Source organism: Ranitomeya variabilis, chromosome 4, assembly GCF_051348905.1.
Source record: "Ranitomeya variabilis isolate aRanVar5 chromosome 4, aRanVar5.hap1, whole genome shotgun sequence".
Classification (NCBI taxonomy): domain Eukaryota; kingdom Metazoa; phylum Chordata; class Amphibia; order Anura; family Dendrobatidae; genus Ranitomeya; species Ranitomeya variabilis.
In genome coordinates this window covers 387,969,418-387,990,159 of record NC_135235.1, presented here as the reverse complement: position 1 = coordinate 387,990,159, position 20,742 = coordinate 387,969,418, and the positions used below count along the sequence as shown (strand labels likewise).

Here is a 20,742-nt window from a genome sequence, read left to right as displayed (position 1 = left end):
GAACTCGGCACATGTAACTACAACCGAAATGTTTCTGTGTGATGGTGCAATTTAGTAGCATTTGGGGCCCCATTTTAAACTTTAGCCTAGGGCCCCACTTTGCCTAAAACCGGCCCTGCAGACATTCACCCTTGGCCCTGCATCCAGCCACACAAGTGAAGACTGCCCTAGTCCTGCTGCCTCGGAGGAGCAGCCTAGATGCTGGACTAGCAATGGGAATCTTTTTTTTTTAAACTCCACTTTCCAGTGATGTCTAAGTAGAATTTGATATTTCCAATATTTTTTAATCCTCTCCCTCAGTGACTGATTTATGAATATAGAAATAATGCCATAGACTTTCCAGAATTCCTCACCTCTCCAGTAAGGAGATTGATGATCTCCATTGTGAGGTCCAATAACTTCTCAGCCATTCCAGCTTTATCCATTTCCAGTCCAAATGCAGAAAGGTCCACGCTGGTATCCGGTCTGTGATTGCTTCTAGTAGTTCTGAAAACTGAAATGAGAAGCAAACAACAATGTAGAGCATCTCAGAACTCCTACCGAATAAATGCTAAATCCTAATGGTTAGCAAACATCTGCTGCTCCCCAGCCAGCAGAATGCACCACTGACAGAAGTGATTGCCCACATGATGGGTAACTTTGATAGGGAAGATCTTTATATTTGGCTTACCTAGAGCTTTGGTCCTTTGCCGCTCACTAAAAACCCATTTAGAAAGACAGACCATAGCCGGTAATCAACCGCCAAACAGCCACATGAAAGCCGATGGGCGGTAGTTTAGCGGTCTGTTCTGGTCGGCATCTCTAACTTTTATGAGTACAGCACAATCATTCCCAATTATACACTGGGTAAGGAAAGTATTCAGATGCCTTTAAACCTTTCACTCTTTGTTTCATTGCATCAATTTGGTAAATTCAAAAAAAGTTCATTTTTTTTCTCATTAATGTACACTCTGCACCCCATCTTGACTGAAAAAAAACAAAACAGAAATGCAGAACTTTTTGCAAATTTATTAAAAAAGAAACTGAAATATTACATGGTCTCTTCATGGTTTTCAGACCTTTTGCTCAGTATTGAGTATAAGCACCCTTTTGAGCTAGTACAGCCATGAGTCTTCTTGGGAATGATGCAGTTTTTCACACCTGGATTTGGTGATCCTCTGCCATTCTTCCTTGCAGATCCTGTCCAGTTCCGTCAGGTTTGATGGTGAACGTTGGTGCACAGCCATTTTCAGGTTTCTCCAGAGATGCTCAGTTGGGTTTAGGTCAGGGCTCTGGCTGGGCCAGTCAGGAATGGTCACAGAGTTGTTCTGAAGCCACTCCTTTGTTATTTTAGCTGTGTGCTTAGGGTTATTGTCTTGTTGGAGGTTGAATCTTCAGTCAAGTGTGAGGTCCAGAGCACTCTGGAAGAGGTTTTCATCCAGGATATCTCTGTACTTGGCCGCATTCATGTTTCCTTCAATGACAAACAGTCGTCCTGTCCCTGCAGCTGAAAAACACCCCTATAGCATGATACTGCCACCACCATGTTTCACTGCTGGTATTGTATTGGGCAGGTAATGCGCAGTGCCTGGTTTTCTCCACATATACTGCTTAGAATTATCAAAAAAAAGGTCTATCTTCGGCTCATCAGACCAGAGAATCCTATTTTTCATAGTCTGGGAGTCCTTCATGTGTTTTTTAGCAAATTCTATGTGGGCTTTCATATGTCTTGCACTGAGGATAGGCTTCCGTCGGGCCACTCTGCCATAAAGGCCCAACTGGTGAAGGGCTGCAGTGATAGTTGACTTTGTGGAACTTTCTCCCATCTCCCTACTGTATCTCTGGAGCTCAGTCAGTGATCTTGGAGTTCTTCGTTACATCTCCCAAAAAGGCTCTTCTCCCACGATTGCTCAGTTTGGCTGGACGGCCAGGTCTAGGAAAACTTCTGGTGGTCCCAAACTTCTTCCATTTAAGGATTATGGAGGCCACTGTGCTCTTAGGAGCCTTGAGTACTGCAGAAATTCTGTTGTAACCTTGGCCACATCTGTGCCTTGCCACAATTCTGTCTCGGAGCTCCTTGGTCAGTTCCTTTGACCTCATGATTCTCATTTGGTCTGACATGCACTGTGAGGGTCTTCTATAGACAGGTGTGTGCCTTTCCAAATTAAGTCCCATCAGTTTAATTAAACACAGCTGGACTCCAATGATGGAGTAGAACCATCTCAAGGAGGATCACAAGGAAATGGACAGCGTGTGACTTAAATATGTGTGTCTGAGCAAAGGGTCTGAATGCTTATGACCATGTGATATTTCAGTTTTTCTTGTTTATTAAATTTGCAAGAATGTCTACATTTCTGTTTTTCATAGTCAAGATGGGGTGCAGAGTGTACATTAATGTGAAAAAAATTAACTTTTTTGAATTTACCAAATGGCTGCAATGAAACAAAGAGTGAAAAATTTAAAAGTCTGCCCCTCCTCCCCGAAACTCACAATGGGCAGCAGATGCATTGTAAAACTGCATCCGCTGCCCACGTTGTGCTACATTAACAGACTGTCCGTCGGTAAGTCGGGCCTACGGTTTGCGACGGCCCGTACCGACGGACTAGTGTGAAAGTAGCCTAAATGGGCTTTTGTTCATCCTCACCCTTCCCATTATCCCCATTTTCACTCCGACTCTGCCCTACAGGGAATATATTCAGATCACAAAACTACGATTACCTCCCCACTGTCAGCTCAAAGTCTAATTATTTCTCTCCTCCATTATTGTCAGCTAATTATTACATACTAATCTATATGGGTGAGGTCAGAATAAAGAAGCGATCCAAGCTAAGCAGTCAGTCAGAAGGCAAAAAATTGATTAAGTTGTACCCCTAACAAATCCATTCACTGCAATAACGCAAACCATCACATTGCTGGGATCTACATTAAGCTGCTCTCATGTTGGATGGCACAAACCTGGTGACGGATTCCCTTTAATGGCAATAAAACGTATCTATTGTTTTAGGTTTTCTTTTTTCTTCTTTTGCTGCGTTGCTGCAGCTTTTTTGGTGTGCATTAAATGTGTGATTTGTCGACAATTAGTAGTGTATTGTTATTGTATAACGGAGTGTACCCTTCTACTGTGGTAAACACCAACCATAATTGGGACTGTCACGGTGTCCTTCTCCGGTACCATACAATCAACAGATCCAGCCAAGAGTGAACAATCCCAATACCTTTATTTAGGCAAAAATACGAAAGGTCCATATACGATCCGCCACACAAAGGATAAAATAGTCCAGAACACGAATGCAGTTCAGTAACAGGATAAAAGCATAGTCCATATACTTTTCTTTCTCTCTGATATGCTGTGAACACATCATCATTCCACACAGGACTGATCTGTGTCTCACATCCCTGATATTTTAAAAGTCTCCCTCCTCATTCACAGGTCAGGAGGGGGAAGGTTGCAGGGGCTCATTGTTTCAACAAGCTAGGTCAATATGTCATTAGCATATTAGAAAACAGGATTATTCACTGACCCTGTGAGAAGACAACAATACAGTACTGTGGGGACATTGTTTCAAAATACAGTTTTGAAGACAGGTGAACTAGTAAAATGTAAAATAGCATGTTGAAGAGGCTTTCCTACCATTTCTGATGCTTGTTTCCTTCACAAATTATGCTTTAGTTGCATAAAATACTAATTTGTTTACAAGCTTACTGAAGTGGAGTGAATTTTACAATGTTTGAAAAACCTTTTACACAAAAATCGATTCTTGACAGAGTCACGGCAAGGAACAGGTCTCTCACCATTGTGGATCATCTGATGTTGAATAAGAACTTATTTGCAGTTGGGAAAAAGAGGTTAGATTATACTCACCCAGTGGCTGTCCCGCTGCGGTCTGGGTCCAATTGGTGTCGCGGTCCGGTCCGGTCCTCCCATCTTCATAGGATGACGTCCTCTTCTTGTCTTCACGCTGCGGCTCCGGCGTAGGTGTACTTTGTCTGCCCTGTTGAGGGCAGAGCAAAATACTGCAGTGCGCAGGCACTGCAGTACTTAGCTCTGCCCTCAACAGGGCAGACAAAGTATGCCTGTGCCGGAGCCACAGCCTGAAGACAAGAGGACGTCATCGTAAGAAGATGGGAGGACCGGACCGCGACACCCATCGGACCCGGACCGCCCCTGGGTGAGTATAATCTAACCTCTTTTTCTCATCTTTCAGGATACATCGGGGGCTTATCTACAGCATTACAGAATGCTGTAGATAAGCCCTGATGCCGGTGGGCTTAGCTCACCGTCAATTTTGGGGGTGACAGGTTCCCTTTAAATGAAGGTCTTTATTATTAAGGGAAAAAAATCAAAATCTACAGGGCCCTGTGGTTGCTCCCTAAACCCAACAACTGGTTGGGCCACCCTTAGCAGCAACAACTGCAATCAAACGTTGGTGATAACTGCCAATGAGTCTTTTACAATCCTCTGGAGGAATTTTGGCCCACTCATCTTTACAAAATTGTTCTAATTCAGCCACATTGGAGGGTTTCCGAGCAACAACTCTACAAACAAATTCTACTGTGCCTAATAATTTGGAACAGTGCCTTTTGAGTTTTTATTCATTTTGGAGATTATACTGTTATCATTGGAAGGTTTCTTCAATAAGATTCGATGTATACTCTAACGGGTGATGACTTTTATTAGACTGACTGTCATTTGCACAGACCATTTACGAAAATCAGAGAAAAATATAATTTGCATAATAATTTGGAACATGGTGTATGTCCAAGTTCGCTTACAAAAAATCGTTAAGACACATTCTTCGCACAGCCAAAACATTAAATCCTCACCATTGCAAGTCAGTAGAACTCCAGAGGAGAACTTTAGAGGAGTGGTTCGCAGAGATAGTTACTGGTCATCATATGGAAAAAACGATAGCCCAAACACACAGGCAGAAACACCATAACTGCTACTAAATGGTTTCACTGGGAATCCTTTCTGGCCTCCCTGTCTTACCAGAACATTTTGAGATAATCCCCACTATGTTCTTTCTCCACACCTAAGTCTGTTTTTACATTCTCCATAACCCCTCCGTTTGAAGGTATTTTATCATCTATAATATAGTGTATACCATTTGGTGTTTAGCATTCGGGAACCATGAGGACTAATCTAAATTTCTCAACCTCCTTTCTATCTCATTTCTTCACTACTCCTTAACTTAAGTAATGATTAACCCCTTCATGACCTGGCCATTTTTTGCAATTCTGACCAGTGTCCCTTTATGAGGTAATAACTCAGGAACGCTTCAACGGATCCTAGCGATTCTGAGATTATTTTTTCGTGACATATTGGCCTTCATGATAGTAGTAAATTTAGATCGATAATTTTTGCGTTTGTGAAAAAAAATCAAAAATTTGGCGAAAATTTAGAAAATTTTGAAATTTTCAAATTTTGAATTTTTATTCTGTTAAACCAGAGAGCTATGTGACACAAAATAGTAAATAAATAACATTACCCACATGTCTACTTTACATCAGCACAATTTTGGAAACAACATTTTTTTTTGCTAGGAAGTTATAAGGGTTAAAATTTGACCTGCGATTTCTCATTTTTACATCAAAATTTGCAAAACCATTTTTTTTTTTTTAGGGACCACCTCACACTTGAAGTGACTTTGAGAAGTCTATATGGCTGAAAACACCCAAAAGTGACACCAATCTAAAAACTGCACCCCTCAAGGTGCTCAAAACCACACACAAGAAGATTCTTAACCCTTCAGGTGCTTCACAGCAGCAGAAGCAACATGGAAGGAAAAAATGAACATTTCACTTTTTAGTCACAAAAATGATATTTTAGCAACATTTTTTTTTACTTTCCCAAGGGTAAAAGGAGAAACTGGACCCCGAAAGTTATTGTACAATTTGTCCTGAGTACACTGATACCCCATATGTGGGGGGAAACCACTGTTTGGGTGCACGGCAGGGCTCGGAAGGGAAGGAGCACCATTTGACTTTTTGAATGAAAAATTGGCTCCAATCTTTAGTGGACACCATGTCGCGTTTGGAGAGCCCCTGTGTGCCTAAACACTGGAGCTACCCCACAAGTGACCCCATTTTGGAAACTAGACCCCCCCAAGGAACTTATCTAGATGCATAGTGAGCACTTTCAAACCCCAGGTGCTTCACAAATTGATCCGTAAAAATGAAAAAGTACCTTTTTTCACCAAAACAATTTCTTTTAGCCTCAATTTTTTCATTTTCACATGGGCAACAGGATAAAATGGATCCTAAAATGTGTTGGGCAATTTCTCCTGGGTACACATATACCTCACATGTGGGGGTAAACCACTGTTTGGGCACACGGCAAGGCTCGGAAGGGAAGGAGCGCCATTTGACTTTTGAATGAAAAATTGTCTCCAATCTTTAGCGGACACCATGTCGCGTTTGGAGAGCCCCTGTGTGCCTAAACACTGGCGCTCCCCCATAAGTGACCCCATTTTGGAAACTAGACCTCCCAAGGAACTTATCTAGATGTGTGATGAGCACTTTGAACCCCCAAGTGCTTCACAGAAGTTTATAACGCAGAGCCGTGAAAATAAAAAATCATTTTTCTTTCCTCAAAAATTATTTTTTAGCCCGCAATTTTTTATTTTCACAAGGGTAACAGGAGAAATTGGACCCCAAAAGTTGTTGTCCAGTTTGTCCTGAGTACGCTGATACCCCATATGTGGGGATAAACCACTGTTTGGGCACAAGTCAGGGCTCGGAAGGGAAGTAGTGAAGATGTGTGGTGAGCACTTTGAACCCCCAAGTGCTTCACAGAAATTTGTAACGCAGAGCCATGAAAATAAAAAATCATTTTTTTCCCCACAAAAATAAGTTTTTAGCCCCCATTTTGATATTTTCCCAAGGGTAACAGGAGAAATTAGACCCCCAAAGTTGTTGTGCAATTTTTCCTGTGTACGCTTATGCCCCATATGTTTGGGCAAACGTCGGGGCTCAGAAGGGAGGGAGCACCATTTGACTTTTTGAACGCCAGATTGGCTGGAAACAATGGTGGCACCATGTCGCGTTTGGAGACCCCTGATGTACCTAAACAGTGGAATCCCCTCAATTCTAACTCCAACACTAACCCCAACACACCCCTAACCCTAATCCCAACTCTAGCCATAACCCTAATCACATCCCTCACCCCAACACACCCCTAACCACAACCCTAACCCCAACACAACCCTAACCCTAATCCCAGCCCTAACCATACCCCCAACACACCCGTAACCCTAATCCCAACCTGAACCATAACCCTAACCACAAGCCTAACCCACACCTAACCCTAATTATAACCCTATTTCCAACCCTAACCCTAAGGTTGTGTGCCCATGTTGCGGATTCGTGTTAGGATTTTTCCCACAGTGGATTTCCAGTGTTTTTTGTGCGGATTTCACCTGCGGATTCCTACTGAGGAACAAGTGTAAAACGCTGCGGAATCCGCACAAAGAATTGACATGCTGCGGAAAATACAACGCAGCTTTTCCTCGCGGTATTTTCTGTACCATGGGCACAGCGGATTTGGTTTTCCATACGTTTACATGGTACTGTAAAAGTGATGGAAAACTGCTACGAATCCGCAACGTGTGCACATAGCCTAATTCTAACCCTAACCCTAGTTCTAACCCTAACCCTAGTGCTAACCCTAACCCTAGTTCTAACCCTAACCCTAGTTCTAACCCTAACCCTAGTTCTAACCCTAACCCTAGTTCTAACCCTAACCCTAGTTCTAACCCTTACCCTAGTTCTAACCCTTACCCTAGTTCTAACCCTTACCCTAGTTCTAACCCTTACCCTAGTTTTAACCCTTACCCTAGTGGAAAAATAAAAGTAAATATATTTTATTTTATTATGGTCCCTACCTATGGGGGTGATAAAGGGGGGGTTTATTTATTATTTTTTTTACTTTGATCGCTGTGATAGAAGACGGACAGACACCGGAGGTCGGTAAGTATGCGGGGGTGGGATCGGACAGCGGGGGAGTGAGATCGGACTGCGGGGGGAGTGGACAGGAGGATGGAGGGGAGCGAGCACAGGACAGGACGGGGGAGGTGGCAGATCGCGGTCTCCAGCCATGGCCGATGATATAGCAGCATCGGCCATGGCTGGATTGTAATATTTCACCAATTTTCATTTGGCGAACAATTCATTGGCGAAGCCAACCCCCTGGGCTGAAGTACCACTCCTCCTGTCCCTGCAGGTTGGGTGAAATTGCAGTTAACCCTTTCACCCAGCCTGCAGGGATGCAATCATTCTGTGACACAGCATATGCGTCACAGGTCGGATTGGCACCGACTTCCATGACACATACGCTGTGTTACAGGTCGGGAAGGGGTTAATCACAGGTAAAATTCTTTACGATATAGATACCGTTACATTTATCTCAATTACTGACTTGCTCAATTACTTGTATTCTTCTTTTTCTTATTTCTTGATTCTGACTTTCGTTGTATGATAACTCCTGTAACACTTAGGACATGCACATGGTTTATCATCTCCCAAAACTTTTTCCACAATCAATACAGGAAAATGATGCCGAATGAGAACTGATTTATAGGTAAAACTTCTTCCACACTCAGATCATGTGAATGGCTTCTCCCCTGTGTGGATTCTCTCATGTCGAATGAGATCCGAATTATAAGAAAAGCATTTTCCACAGTAAGAACACAAAAATGGCTTCTCACCATTTAGCACTCTCCGATGAATAGACAACGGTTTTGTTCTGCCACGGCCTGTACCACCGGAGATGCCAGTGTTCGATAAATGTGGCTCCTGTTTATAGAGATAGGGTGATAGATATGCATCATGGGCTGTGTGTGGATTACTGGTATCTTCTCCTATGGAAACTTGTGTAGTTTCATCATTTTCTATTTTACACTTAGCAGTTAAAGAAAAATGTTCTGTTGAGGCATTCGGGCTGTTCTGTGCATCTCCTGAGGAAAAAGTATACACAAATATATGGACTTTTAACAATGACTGAATTTTCATCTGTAATGCACTGGACAGTATTCCAATGCGATATGGGGAATCTGTTATCGGGCGTTTCCTACCCCATCTGAGAGCAGCATGATGTAAGGTACAGAGACCATGATTCCAGCAATGTATCACTTACTGGGCTGCTCACTGTAGTTTTGATGAAATCACAGCTTTATTTGCTGCAGACTTATCAGTAGTCTTAACGCTGTGCTCTGTATAACCCCGCCCACACCACTGATTGGAAGCTGTGAATAAGCAGAAATCAGCCAATCAGTGGTAGGGTATACAGAGCTCATTAATCGAGCAGACTACCTGGAAGCAGGTTTACTAGACCTCTAGTGATGATCTCCTGCTGCAATAACAGTGACTTTATCAAAACTACAGCAAGCAGGCCAGTAAGTGACACACTGCTGGAATCAGAGTCTCGGTCTCTACTTTATGCTGCTCTCAGATTAGGTGCAAAAACCTAGTGATAGATTCCCTATTAAAGCAAGTCAGTGTAAAAATACCGCAGGGTCGGGATAGTAGCCACAAGGCCTCCGTTAGGGAGAGTAACGTAATAGCAGATCATTAGCAACCCATGACCCAGTTTGTTGTGCTGTATTATTCTAATATATGGACATTTCAATACTACAACTTCATTTAAAACGGTGTCTACAGATAAAGGTGATGCAACTAAACAATAAAAGCAACAAAGTAACTTTGTAATAGCTTTACACCAACATTTTGCAGAGCATTTATTGCAGTTACCCATCCTTTTTAGACATAAAGACATTTTGTTTACTTCTTTGTAGCTGAAATGTGTAGTATTACCAAGCCCAAATGTAAGGAGTTCTCTGTGGTGTTCCTATAGGTAGTTGTAGATGACTGAGGGAATGGAAATGGATTTCAACAGAATCTGTTGAAAGGATTTCACTTCCTAATTAAATTTGCATGTAGCGCTTTCAAAGACAAGTCCAGCAATACCTTTACACGGCCAGTCCGTTTCTCTAATACTGAGAAATTAGTGTTCTATTTGATGAGGCTGAAGAAATATTTGTAGATCAGAAGATTCTTTCACTCCAGCTCTATTCCCAGCCCAGCTCTGCCTCTTTTTGCTTGACTGGAGGCTCCATTGCCTAAAATCACGCAGCTTATAGCCTGTCAGTCAAGCAGTAGGCGGAGCTGGGTGAGGAATAGAGCTGGAGTGACCAAAGCTTCAGATCTACAAATAGCTCTTCAGCTTCATTTGCATCTCAATTAAAACACTGATTTCTCAATTACGAAGAAACTGACTGTCTAGGTAAAGGTAATACTGGACTTGCTTTTGAAAGAGCTAAATGCACTTATAAGTAGTTTGGGAAGTAAAATTCAGCTGACAGATTCCCCCTGAAGCAGCTGCCAGGCAACTAGACATTGACACCTATCCATGTAGTCCAGACTGACTAGAGAACATTTCTTGTGGTGGCACACAGAAGCTAAAAGAGAAGACCAAGTAAATGTATGGCACTAGTTCCTAGGCTTTAACCCCGAATGATTGATAATATATGAAACAATGGATGCAATTTAGTCTCCGCAAGTCTGGTCCCCAAGGGACCTTGGGGTGTAGATAGCAGTCTCCTCTTTCCCCAGCAACAGAGCTCACTGAGGACTATGAAGTGAACGCATTGCCAAGGCTTCTTTAGGACATGACAATCACATAATAGCTGGTTGTGTGCTGGTATAGCAAAGCTGCTGGCTCCTAAGGCCTCTTTCACACTTCCGTCTTTTCAGATTCGTTGCAATGCATCATTTTGGGGAAAAAACAGATCCTGCAAATGTGCCCGCAGGATCCTTATTTTTCCCATAGACTTGTATTAGCGACGAATCGCGACAGATGGCCACACGTCGCATCCGTCATGCGATGGATCCATCGTGTTTTGGCGGACCGTCGTCTGGAAAAAACGTTCAATGTAACGTTTTTTTGTCTGCGTCGGGAAAACGTGTTGCGACGGATCCTGCGGCATATGTCGTTGACTAGAATGGAAGCCTATGGACGCAGGATCCGACGTGACACGTTGCATGACGGAATCCAGCGCTGGAATCCGCTTTTCTACACTGAGCATGCTCAGAATCAGGAATTTGGCCTGGGGCGTCACCCCCAAATGTGCCAGCAAGACTCCTGCCAGCCTTAAGACAGACAGCCACTCAATATATTGGTTTCCCTATTTTCCTGTAGCCAATCACATTTGGGAGACTCCCATTTTTAGGCATGAAAAACGGATCCGTCAAAAAACAGATGAAATGGATGGTAAAAACGGACAAAACGGATGCTACGGATCCAGTTTTTCGACGGAACCGTGTAGCAGATCCGTCGAAATACTGGATGCGTTGCATCAGTTTTTCACTATTTTTGACGCATCCGTCGATACGTCGCGCCGACGCATTGTGACGGATTCAAAAAAACGGAAGTGTGAAAGTAGCCTAACAGACCCTGATCAGATCTGCCAGTGACTGTTTTACCCTGTAACTGGGGCTCCTATGGAGGCCCCAATTACAGAGGAAGAAGGGAACAATAAAAGAAAATGGATTTTTTTTCCCCCAGAAAACTTTTACTATCTATGGAAGAAAATAATGCAAAATAAATAAATGTGTATAATACATACATATTTACATGCATACACAGGAAAAATGAACCCACACATATTAGGAATCCACCATGCTTACTGTAATAACCTGGAGAATTCATTCAACAGGTCATTTGCTCTGAATCATGAACAAATAAAAAATATAGAAAAAGAAAAATGATATCAATCACAAAGTAATTTAGGTCTATCCCAAAAAATGTAAAAAAAAAAAAAAAATCATCATAAAACAAGCCTCACACAGCCACATAAATAAAAAAGTGAGAGATCAAAATGGATTAAAAAAAAGAAAGTAATCCAGCCATAAAAGTACATTCACTTTTGATCATTAAGGGGTTAAGAAGCACACACCTATTAAACTAAGTGCACACGTTGCAGAATTGCCGAGGAGATTTCCGCGGCAATTCCACAACTCCTGCTGCGGGTATATCGCATGCAGAATTGGCATGCGTTTTCCCGCTTAACACTAGCGTTTTACAAGCGTAATTAGCTTGCAGAATGCTAGCATTTTCCATATGATCTGTAGCATCACTTGGAAAACTGATTGACAGGTTGGTCACACTTGTCAAACATAGTGCCTGACAAGTGTGACCAACTTTTTACTATTTATGTTGCCTAGGCAGCATCAATAGTAAAAAGATATAATGTTACAAATAATAGAACAGGGATGCTCTGTGTGACGGACCCGGGATGACGTCACGGTGACCGCGACATCATGGCAGGTCCTTCACACAAAGCATCCATGGGAACGGAAGTTGCCGCGTGCACAGCTGAGAGGCGGGAGGACTCCGGGGGCCCATCAGAAGGTGAGTATATCCCGATTTTTTATTTTAACCTTTTTTTTTTTTTTTTTTTACAGGTATATGGTTCCCAGGGCCTGGAGGAGAGTCTCCTCTCCTCCACCTTGGGTACCATCCGCACATGATCCGCTTACTTCCCGCATGGTGGGCATAGCTCCATGCGGGAAGTAAGCGGATCAATGCATTCCTATGTGTGCGGAATCCCTGCGATTCCGCAAATTAATGAACATGCTGCATTTTTTTCCAGAATGCGTAGGAAAACAAAATGCGTATTGCATTCTTTTAATAGGATGCTTAATATGAGCGTTTGTTTTCGCGGTTTTAAAAAAAAACGCGAAAAATCTAAAAAATCTAAACCCCTTTACCCCCCAATGGGTGGTTTGCATTTTACGCCATCACATTCATCAAGACTGGCAAGCCTTGTCAAGTATTATAATATATATATCTCTATCTCACAAATTGCTAGGAATTCTTCATTGTCCCAAATGATGTTTGCGAGAACACCAATTTGATAGAGAATTGCAGCTGACTAAAGAGGACCTTGCAATGTGTCAATGACCCTAAACATGCCACTTTAATGACGTAAAGGCTGGAAAAGAAGAAATGGAAGAGTCTTGAATGGCCAAACCTACAATCTAATTTAACCAAGTTTGAATCGTATCACTTTTACATTTACACTCTTTAAATAAAGATGAAATATGTGTATGTCCACTATTGACATGGAAGGAGGAACACAGAAGACACGGAGGATGTAGACCACTTTGTGATACAGAGGAAGATGTAGAGTCTCTACAGTTGTGTGGTGGAGTCCGTTACTCACCTGGACTCCTATCAGTAGGACCCTCGTCATTACTAATATCCTCCTCGTCTTCATCTAAAACTTCCACTTTAATGTTGAGCAGGTTTTCATCCTGAGTAACAATAGCAATAAGTAACATTGTCACACTCGATACATTTTTTGAGAAACTATATCAGGACAGAATATCTGCACAAGTAGATTTACGGCAATATTTTGCCATTTAACCTCATCACTACTAACCTGATGTTCCTGAGTGTTGTCATTTTCCTGTTTGAAACTCTGGGAATCTAAAGAGCTGGAACCTCTCTCTGGGGTATTTCCATTACTGGGACAATCTATGGGAAACGGACACATGCAGACACACTGTATGAGCACACTCGTAGTCTGTAATGACTGGGTAATAGGTGAACCTAGGTGACCCCGGAAAATGGTCACCACCTCTTACCGTGTGATTGCACAGACTGCTGATTCTCAATCATGTCCTTGTATTCATTCTTATCTTCTAAATAATTCCATTCCTGAGAAAACAGATAAGACTGTGACACCCTAAAAGACAACATACAGGGTACAGTCATTTATTTGGTGGGATTAGACGACGCGCTGATGTCTCTGGAGGCTTCAAGACTCTTTTCTAACAGAAGATGAGGTAGAGAAGGATCGGGACATTTGAAATAAAGAATCCACTCCTCTTGTTCTCCAGCTAGATGGGCTGCTGCCAGAGATGTCAGGTAGTGTCCCACACCGCTCTGCCCACAGAGAACACACGAGCGCTCAGCCGAGCATTCGTTTGTATTGGGGTGTAGTGGGAAATAGCAACAGGACCACGGCTATCTAGGGATATAGGCCATTTATAGGGATTGTGACCCATTGGACTTGCAACTTCCTCACTGACAACTAAGGCCTAATATAAGATTTGCACTTAGAAATGAGTGATTATATTAAAAACGAATTTGATTTACAAGTATTATGCTTTGGAGTCTGGAGAGACCCCAGAGAATAATAAAAAACATTAAATTCACAGAGAATAACTTCTCTACAAATTGAATTTCCCAGGAATATTTGTGTGAACAGGGGAATTCGAATTTTGCCTGATCCATTTTCTGATGACCCCTTCTAGAAACCTGACACAGCTATATAATTATCATCCAGGCAGCTCCCATGTGGCACTGTGTCCCGCCCCAGCAGTTCTCACCTCGCCAGTCAAAAGATGAATGATCTTGTATGTAAGCGCTAAGATTTTGTCATCATTGTTCCTCTCGTGCATTAGTGAATGGGGCAAACGCACGGTTATGCGGTTCTGGGTCTTGCTCCATCCTTCAGAACTAGGTTTGCTGACCGAGGCGTCCTGGTCGGTTTTCTTCATGATTACACAGTCCTGTACATGAATACAAACAGCAAACATCATCCAGGGGCAGAAATCCTTGTGGGTTTTTTTCTGATTTTGACAAGTTTAATAGAAAAAGCGACATCATGACATTCTGACCTCCTGTCCCTAAACACTGGGAACAGCATGGAAACTGATTTTCTGGTTCAACACATTGGTTTCGCACCTTACAATATAGTGGTCCTCCAACGAGACCCTAAAGCTTACTCTGTCAGTTTTCCATCATGCCCCAATCTGCCTGTCCACTAAAAGAGCTTAAGGCTGTGTTCACACATTGCAGAAAGTTTTCACTGTGGATTGGATTAAAAAATACCCACTTAATTGTATTGTACTGTAAATTGCCAGAGAGTTTAGGTGCAGAATCCACAGGGGGAAATCCAGGTGTGAACTTGGCCTTTGCCTACTGTTTTTGAAGACCAAAGAACAAACAATTAAGGCTACTTTCACACTTCCGTCTTCTGGGCTCCTTCGCAATCCATCGTTATGGGCAAAAAATGGATCCTGCAAATGTGCTTGCAGGATGCGTTTTTTGCCCATAGACTTGTATTAGCGACGGATGGACACACATCGCATCCGTCGTGCGACAAATCCGTCGTGTTTTGGCGGACGCAACGCACAAAAAAACGTTTAATGTAACGTTTTTTTTGTGCGACGTGTCTGCCATTTCCGACCGCGCATGCACGGCCGGAACTCCGCCCCCTCCTTCCCGCTCATCACAATGGGCAGCGGATGCGTTGTAAAACTGCACTCGCTGCCCACGTTGTGCTACATTTAGCACAACGTCCATCGGTATGTCGGGCCGACGGCTTGCGACGGCCCCGTACCAACGGAGGTGTGAAAGTAGCCTAAGAGGACTCTGTTACCCCCAAGACACATTAAAGGGACACTGTCACCCCCTCCAGCCGTTATAAACTAAAAGAGCCACCTTGTGCAGCAGTAATGCTGCATTCTGACAAGGTGGTTCTTTTAGTTATTGGTGCAGTCAAAGCAGAAATAAAGCGTTTTATAATTTCGCAAAAATACCTGTCTTTAGCCCTGGAGGCAGGTCTTAAGCCCCCCTGCTGCACACGCCACACAGCCGTCACTCAAGGCTTCTTCGGTGCCGGGCGCCGCCCCCTCCGTACTGTTTTTCAAATCAAATCCGGCGCCTGCGCTGTTTTGTTCTGCCTGGGGCAGGCGCAGTGAACGCTGCCCGTCTGACCTCAGATGCAGACTGCGCCTGTGCGGCCACCCAGCTTGTGAATCCCAGCCCCGCACTGTGCATAATGCATAACACTGCGGGGCTGGGATTCACAAGCTGGGTGGCCGCACAGGCGCAGTCTGCGAGGCTGCATCTGAGGTCAGACAGGCAGCGTTCACTGAGCCTGCCCCAGGCAGAACAAAACAGCGCAGGCGCCGGATTTGATTTGAAAACAGCGCGGAGGGGGCGGTGCCGAAGAAGCCTTGAGTGACGGCAGTGTGGCAGTGTAGTGCACAAGCAATGTTAGTCAATGTGAAATTGACATTTGGTGTGCACATGCTGCGGAAAAAAACGCACGGAATCACAGCTTTTTTTTCCCGCAGCATGTCAATTCTTTTTGCAGATCTGCAGCGTTTCTGCACCTATTGACTTCCATTGTGTCAGGCCAATCCGCAGCAAACCCGCAGGTTTAAAATAGATCTGCGGTTTTGCTGCGGATGTGCCTGTTAGAAAGCTGCAGATCAGAATGGAGAAGAGTGTGTGGGCAGATACTGTATGTGTGGAGAAGATGTGCGGGGCTGTGTGTGTGGGGCTGTGTGTAGGCAGGCATCGTCTGATGGAACTACTAGTCCCATCCAGCTATGCCTGCTGCATTGACAGCTAGCCGGATGATTGGACAGTAGTAGCCCCATCATCCGGCTACTGTGTTCAAGTGTAAGAAAAAAAAAAAACACATACACACATATACAATACATACATATAGACATATAGTACATACAACATACAGTATATACTCATCATACAGCTAATCCCCGAAGCCATCAATCACCTGTAAAAAATTACAAATAATAAATCAACAGCATACTCAAAATTCTCATGCAGTGTTGCCATAAAATGAGAGCCTGAACTCAGGTAACCTCTTCGGTGATGCACTGCAGGAGCCATTGTCTCCTGTTAGTGCATCGCGAGAGGCCTATAGAGCAGTCACATCTCCTAATGTGACAGCTCTATAGGGGAGATCGTTGTGGGACACTAGTTATTAAATGGACTGCGTCGGACCAGTGAGTATCTGTGTTGGTTTATTATTTTTTCTTTTTTTCCAGGAGATCGAGGGCGTTGCATGGATTGGCAGAACAACAAAGATGGCAAAACTGTGCGGTGTTTTCGTTCATTAAAATACTTTATTCTGCATATGTGTGTGTGTGTGTCTATTTAACCCATTAACTATAGGATTAGTAATGGATTGGTGTATTATTGACGCCTCTCCACTACTAAGCCGGGTTGATGTCACCTTACAATTCAAAGGTGACATCAACCCCCCATATGCCACGGCTACAGGGCAGTGGGAAGAGAGAGGCTAAGTGCCAGAATTGGTGCACTTTACACTATTTCTGGAGCAGCTGGTGTTTGTTGCCGGGAAGGGGGGGGGGGGGGTGTGCGCAATATCCATGGTCCTTTCCTAGGCTATGATTATCAGCCCGCAGCTGTCTGAATAGCCTTTTCTGGCTATTAATTATAGGGGGACCCCACATCGTTTTTTTTTTGGGGGGGTCCCCCTATTTTAAAAGCCAGTAAAGGCTAAATATACAGATGCGGGCTGATATTCATAGCCTGGGAAGATCCCAGGCTATAAACATCGGCCCCTAGCCGCTGGCTTTCCCTCTCTGGTGCAGAAAATGGTGTGGGAGCCCACGCCATTTTTTTTTTTTCAATTAAACAGGTATTGTAAACCTGTAATGACCACATGGCCACCTCAACACCTTCGGAGCTCCTGCAACCCTCGACCTACTGTCTCCTTCCCCATAATCCTGTAGAATGTAAGCTGGCAAGGGCAGGTCCTCTTCCCTCTGTACCAGTCTGTCATTGTTAGTTTGCTTACTGTAAGTGATATTTGTATTTTGATGTAACCTCTTCTCATGTACAGCACCATGAAATCAATGGTGCTATATAAATAAATAAATAATAATAATAATATTGCTTTTAAGGCTAGGGGCCACACGTGAGAAACTCGCACGAGTCTCTTGCGTCAATACCCGGCACTGCCACCGGCACTCGGGACCGGAGCGTGCAGCTGCATGTATTTCTATGCAGCTGATCGCTTCGGTCCCGATTGCCGGCAGCAGTGCCGGGTATTGAGGTGCGAGACTCGTGCGACTTTCTTGCAAGTGTGACCCCGGCCTAACGCAGATTGTGTGTGTGTGTGTGTGTGTTTGTGTGTGTCTTTATTTAAGACTTTAAGTACCATTTTATTATGTTTATTACTACATACTGGGCTTGGTATTATCTATCGATCTACCTATCTGTGTGTGTGAACATTATTCTTCAATGGGGTATGTAAATGAAGAGGTTGGACAGGAAACGATGACATCGCAATTAATTTTTTTGCTCAATAATAGACCTTTATTTAGCTTTCAAAAACGCATACAAATCCGCATGAAAAGCCGCATCAAATCCGGGTAGATTTTTATCTGCGTTTTCTGCCTAAGGCTTCCAGGGCTTATTGCAAGATATATCTTCAGGAGTCAAGTTACTGACGCTACGACTTGATTTTACAATATAAATCTATGGAGCGTCTGTGCGAGAGTCCATAGACTTACATTTTAAGGCCATGTTCACACATTCAGTATTTGGTCAAGTATTTGGTCAGTTTTGTACCTCAGTATTTGTAATTCTATATATAATATATAATAGTATCTGACTAGTCAATATAATATAGTCTCTGAGTAGTCAATAGAGCTCTTTGGTCATCATGTTGCCTGTTCAGTGGTGTTGCAGATCCAGGGCCCTTTGGAGCAGGTGTACTTATACTAACAGACTGACACTTTGTTGCACATAGGTGGACCTTATATCACTAAGTATTAGTGATGAGCGAATGTGCTTGCAGAAGGTCTGGTCTGTTTGTTAGGCAATCCCTGCGTGTGTTGTAGCAGTCGAACAGCCACGAGATATGCAGCCACAGGGACTCAAACATATTATTAAACCACGCCAAAGACGCTCGGATAACACCTTATTACTACTAAGCATGTGATGTGACTTTTAAAATGTATTGTTGTGACCAGACTTTCACCCTTGGCCCTGCATCCAGCCACACATGTGAAGACTGCCGTGGTCCTGCTGCCTCGGAGGAGAAGCCTAGATGCCACAACAGGAATGGGAATCTTTTTTTTTTGCACACTACTTTCCAGTGATGTCTAAGTAGAATTTGATATTTCCAATATTTTTTAATCCTCTCCCTCAGTGACTGATTTATGAATATAGAAATAATGCCATAGACTTTCCAGAATTCCTCACCTCTCCAGTAAGGAGATTGATGATCTCCATTGTGAGGTCCAATAACTTCTCAGCCATTCCAGCTTTATCCATTTCCATTCCAATGGCAGAAAGGTCCACGTTGGTATCCGGTCTGTGATTGCTTCTAGTAGTTCTGAAAACTGAAGTGAGAAGCAACAACAATGTAGAGCATCTCAGAACTCCTACCGAATAAATGATATGCCCTAATGGTTAGCAATAGTGATGAGCGAATCTACTCGTTACTTGAGATTTCCCGAGCACGCTCCGGTGTCCTCCGAGTATTTTTTAGTGCTCAGAGATTTAGCTTTTAGCGCCGCAGCTGAATGATTTATATCTGTTAGCCAGCTTGATTACATGTGGGGATTCCCTAGCAACCAGGCAACCCCCACATGTACTTATGCTGGCTAACAGATGTAAATCATTCAGCTGCGGCAAGAAAAACTAAATCTCAGAGCACTAAAAAATACTCGGAGGACCCCCGAGCGTGCTCGAGAAATCTCAAGTAATGAGTATATTCGCTCATCACTAGTTAGCAAACATCTGCTGCTCCCCAGAATGCACCATTGACAGAAGTGATCGCCCACATGATGAGTAACTTTGATAAGGAAGAAAGATCTTTATCTTTGGCTTACCTAGAGCCTTGGACCTTTCCCGCTCACTAAAAACCCATTTAGAAAGGCCGACCGTAGACAAGCATCTACATGAAAGCCGATGGGTGGCAGTTTAGCTGTCTGTCCTGGTCGGCCTCTCTAACTTTTAGGAGTACAGAATGATCATTCCCAATTATATGTCTATCTAAATGGGCTTTTGTTCATCCTCACCCTTCCCGCTATCCCCACCTTTGTTATCCTTCTCTGCTCTATACAGGGAATATATTCAGATTACAAAACTATGATTACAACGCCAGTGGCGGATCAAAGCCTAATTATTTCTCTCCTCCATTATTGTCAGCTCATTATTACATACTATTCTGTATGGGTGAGCTCAGAATACAGAAGCGATCTGAGCTAAGCAGTCACAAGGCTACGTCTTCATACCAAAAGATGGTTTAAGTTGTACCCCTAACATATCCATTCACTGCAATAAGGCAAATAGTTTTGAAAAAAAAAGTTTGGACTCCTTTCTGGGGGTGTTGGTCTCTTGAATGACACAATGCCGACGCAATGTTCTGACTGAGAACATAGCTCATCCAAGCCGTCATCGGTTTTCTCCATTATAAAAGAAGCACCAAGGTTAATCTTTTTAAAAGAAATCTCTCATCAGGTTTTTGTTATGTAATCTGAGAGCAGCATGATGTAGGAACACAGACCCCAATTCCAGCAGTGTCTCTTACTGGGCTGCTTGCTGTAGTTTTGATAAAATCACGGTTTTATCTTCTTGAGGTCTAGCAGTTCTCTGAATGCTGAGCCAGGGTTATATAGAGGTCATGAATATGGAGGACTACATGGCAGTAGGTTTACTAGTCTTCTAGTGATAATCTCCTGCTGATAAAACAGTGATTACATAAACACTACAGGCCCCGTCTCACATAGCGAGATCGCTAGCGAGATCGCTGCTGAGTCACAAGTTTTGTGACGCAACAGCGACCTCCATAGCGATCTCGCTATGTGTGACACGTACCAGCGATCAGGCCCCTGCTGTGAGATCGCTGGTTGTGTCGGAATGGCCTGGACCTTTTTTTGGTCGTTGAGGCCCCGCTGACATCGCTG

General features: G+C 43.4%; 1 protein-coding gene across 5 annotated transcripts in view; it reads right to left on the bottom strand.

Moving 5' to 3' along the window:
• The window catches only part of LOC143764854 (uncharacterized), a 112,728-nt gene that overhangs the window by 34,823 nt on the left and 57,163 nt on the right, over positions 1-20,742 (bottom strand). For 3 of the 5 annotated variants that reach the window (XM_077250886.1, XM_077250884.1, XM_077250885.1), the window contains exons 2-8: positions 19,034-19,173; positions 14,371-14,553; positions 13,624-13,696; positions 13,419-13,513; positions 13,200-13,290; positions 8,685-8,933; positions 354-493 (exon numbers count right to left, since the gene is read on the bottom strand). In XM_077250886.1, the coding sequence (XP_077107001.1) occupies positions 354-493; positions 8,685-8,933; positions 13,200-13,290; positions 13,419-13,513; positions 13,624-13,696; positions 14,371-14,553; positions 19,034-19,111 (909 nt within the window). In that variant the 5' untranslated portion in view covers positions 19,112-19,173. The remainder of the gene's footprint in view (positions 1-353; positions 494-8,684; positions 8,934-13,199; positions 13,291-13,418; positions 13,514-13,623; positions 13,697-14,370; positions 14,554-19,033; positions 19,174-20,742) is intronic. The other 2 variants (XM_077250887.1, XM_077250888.1) reach the window with 1 other exon arrangement.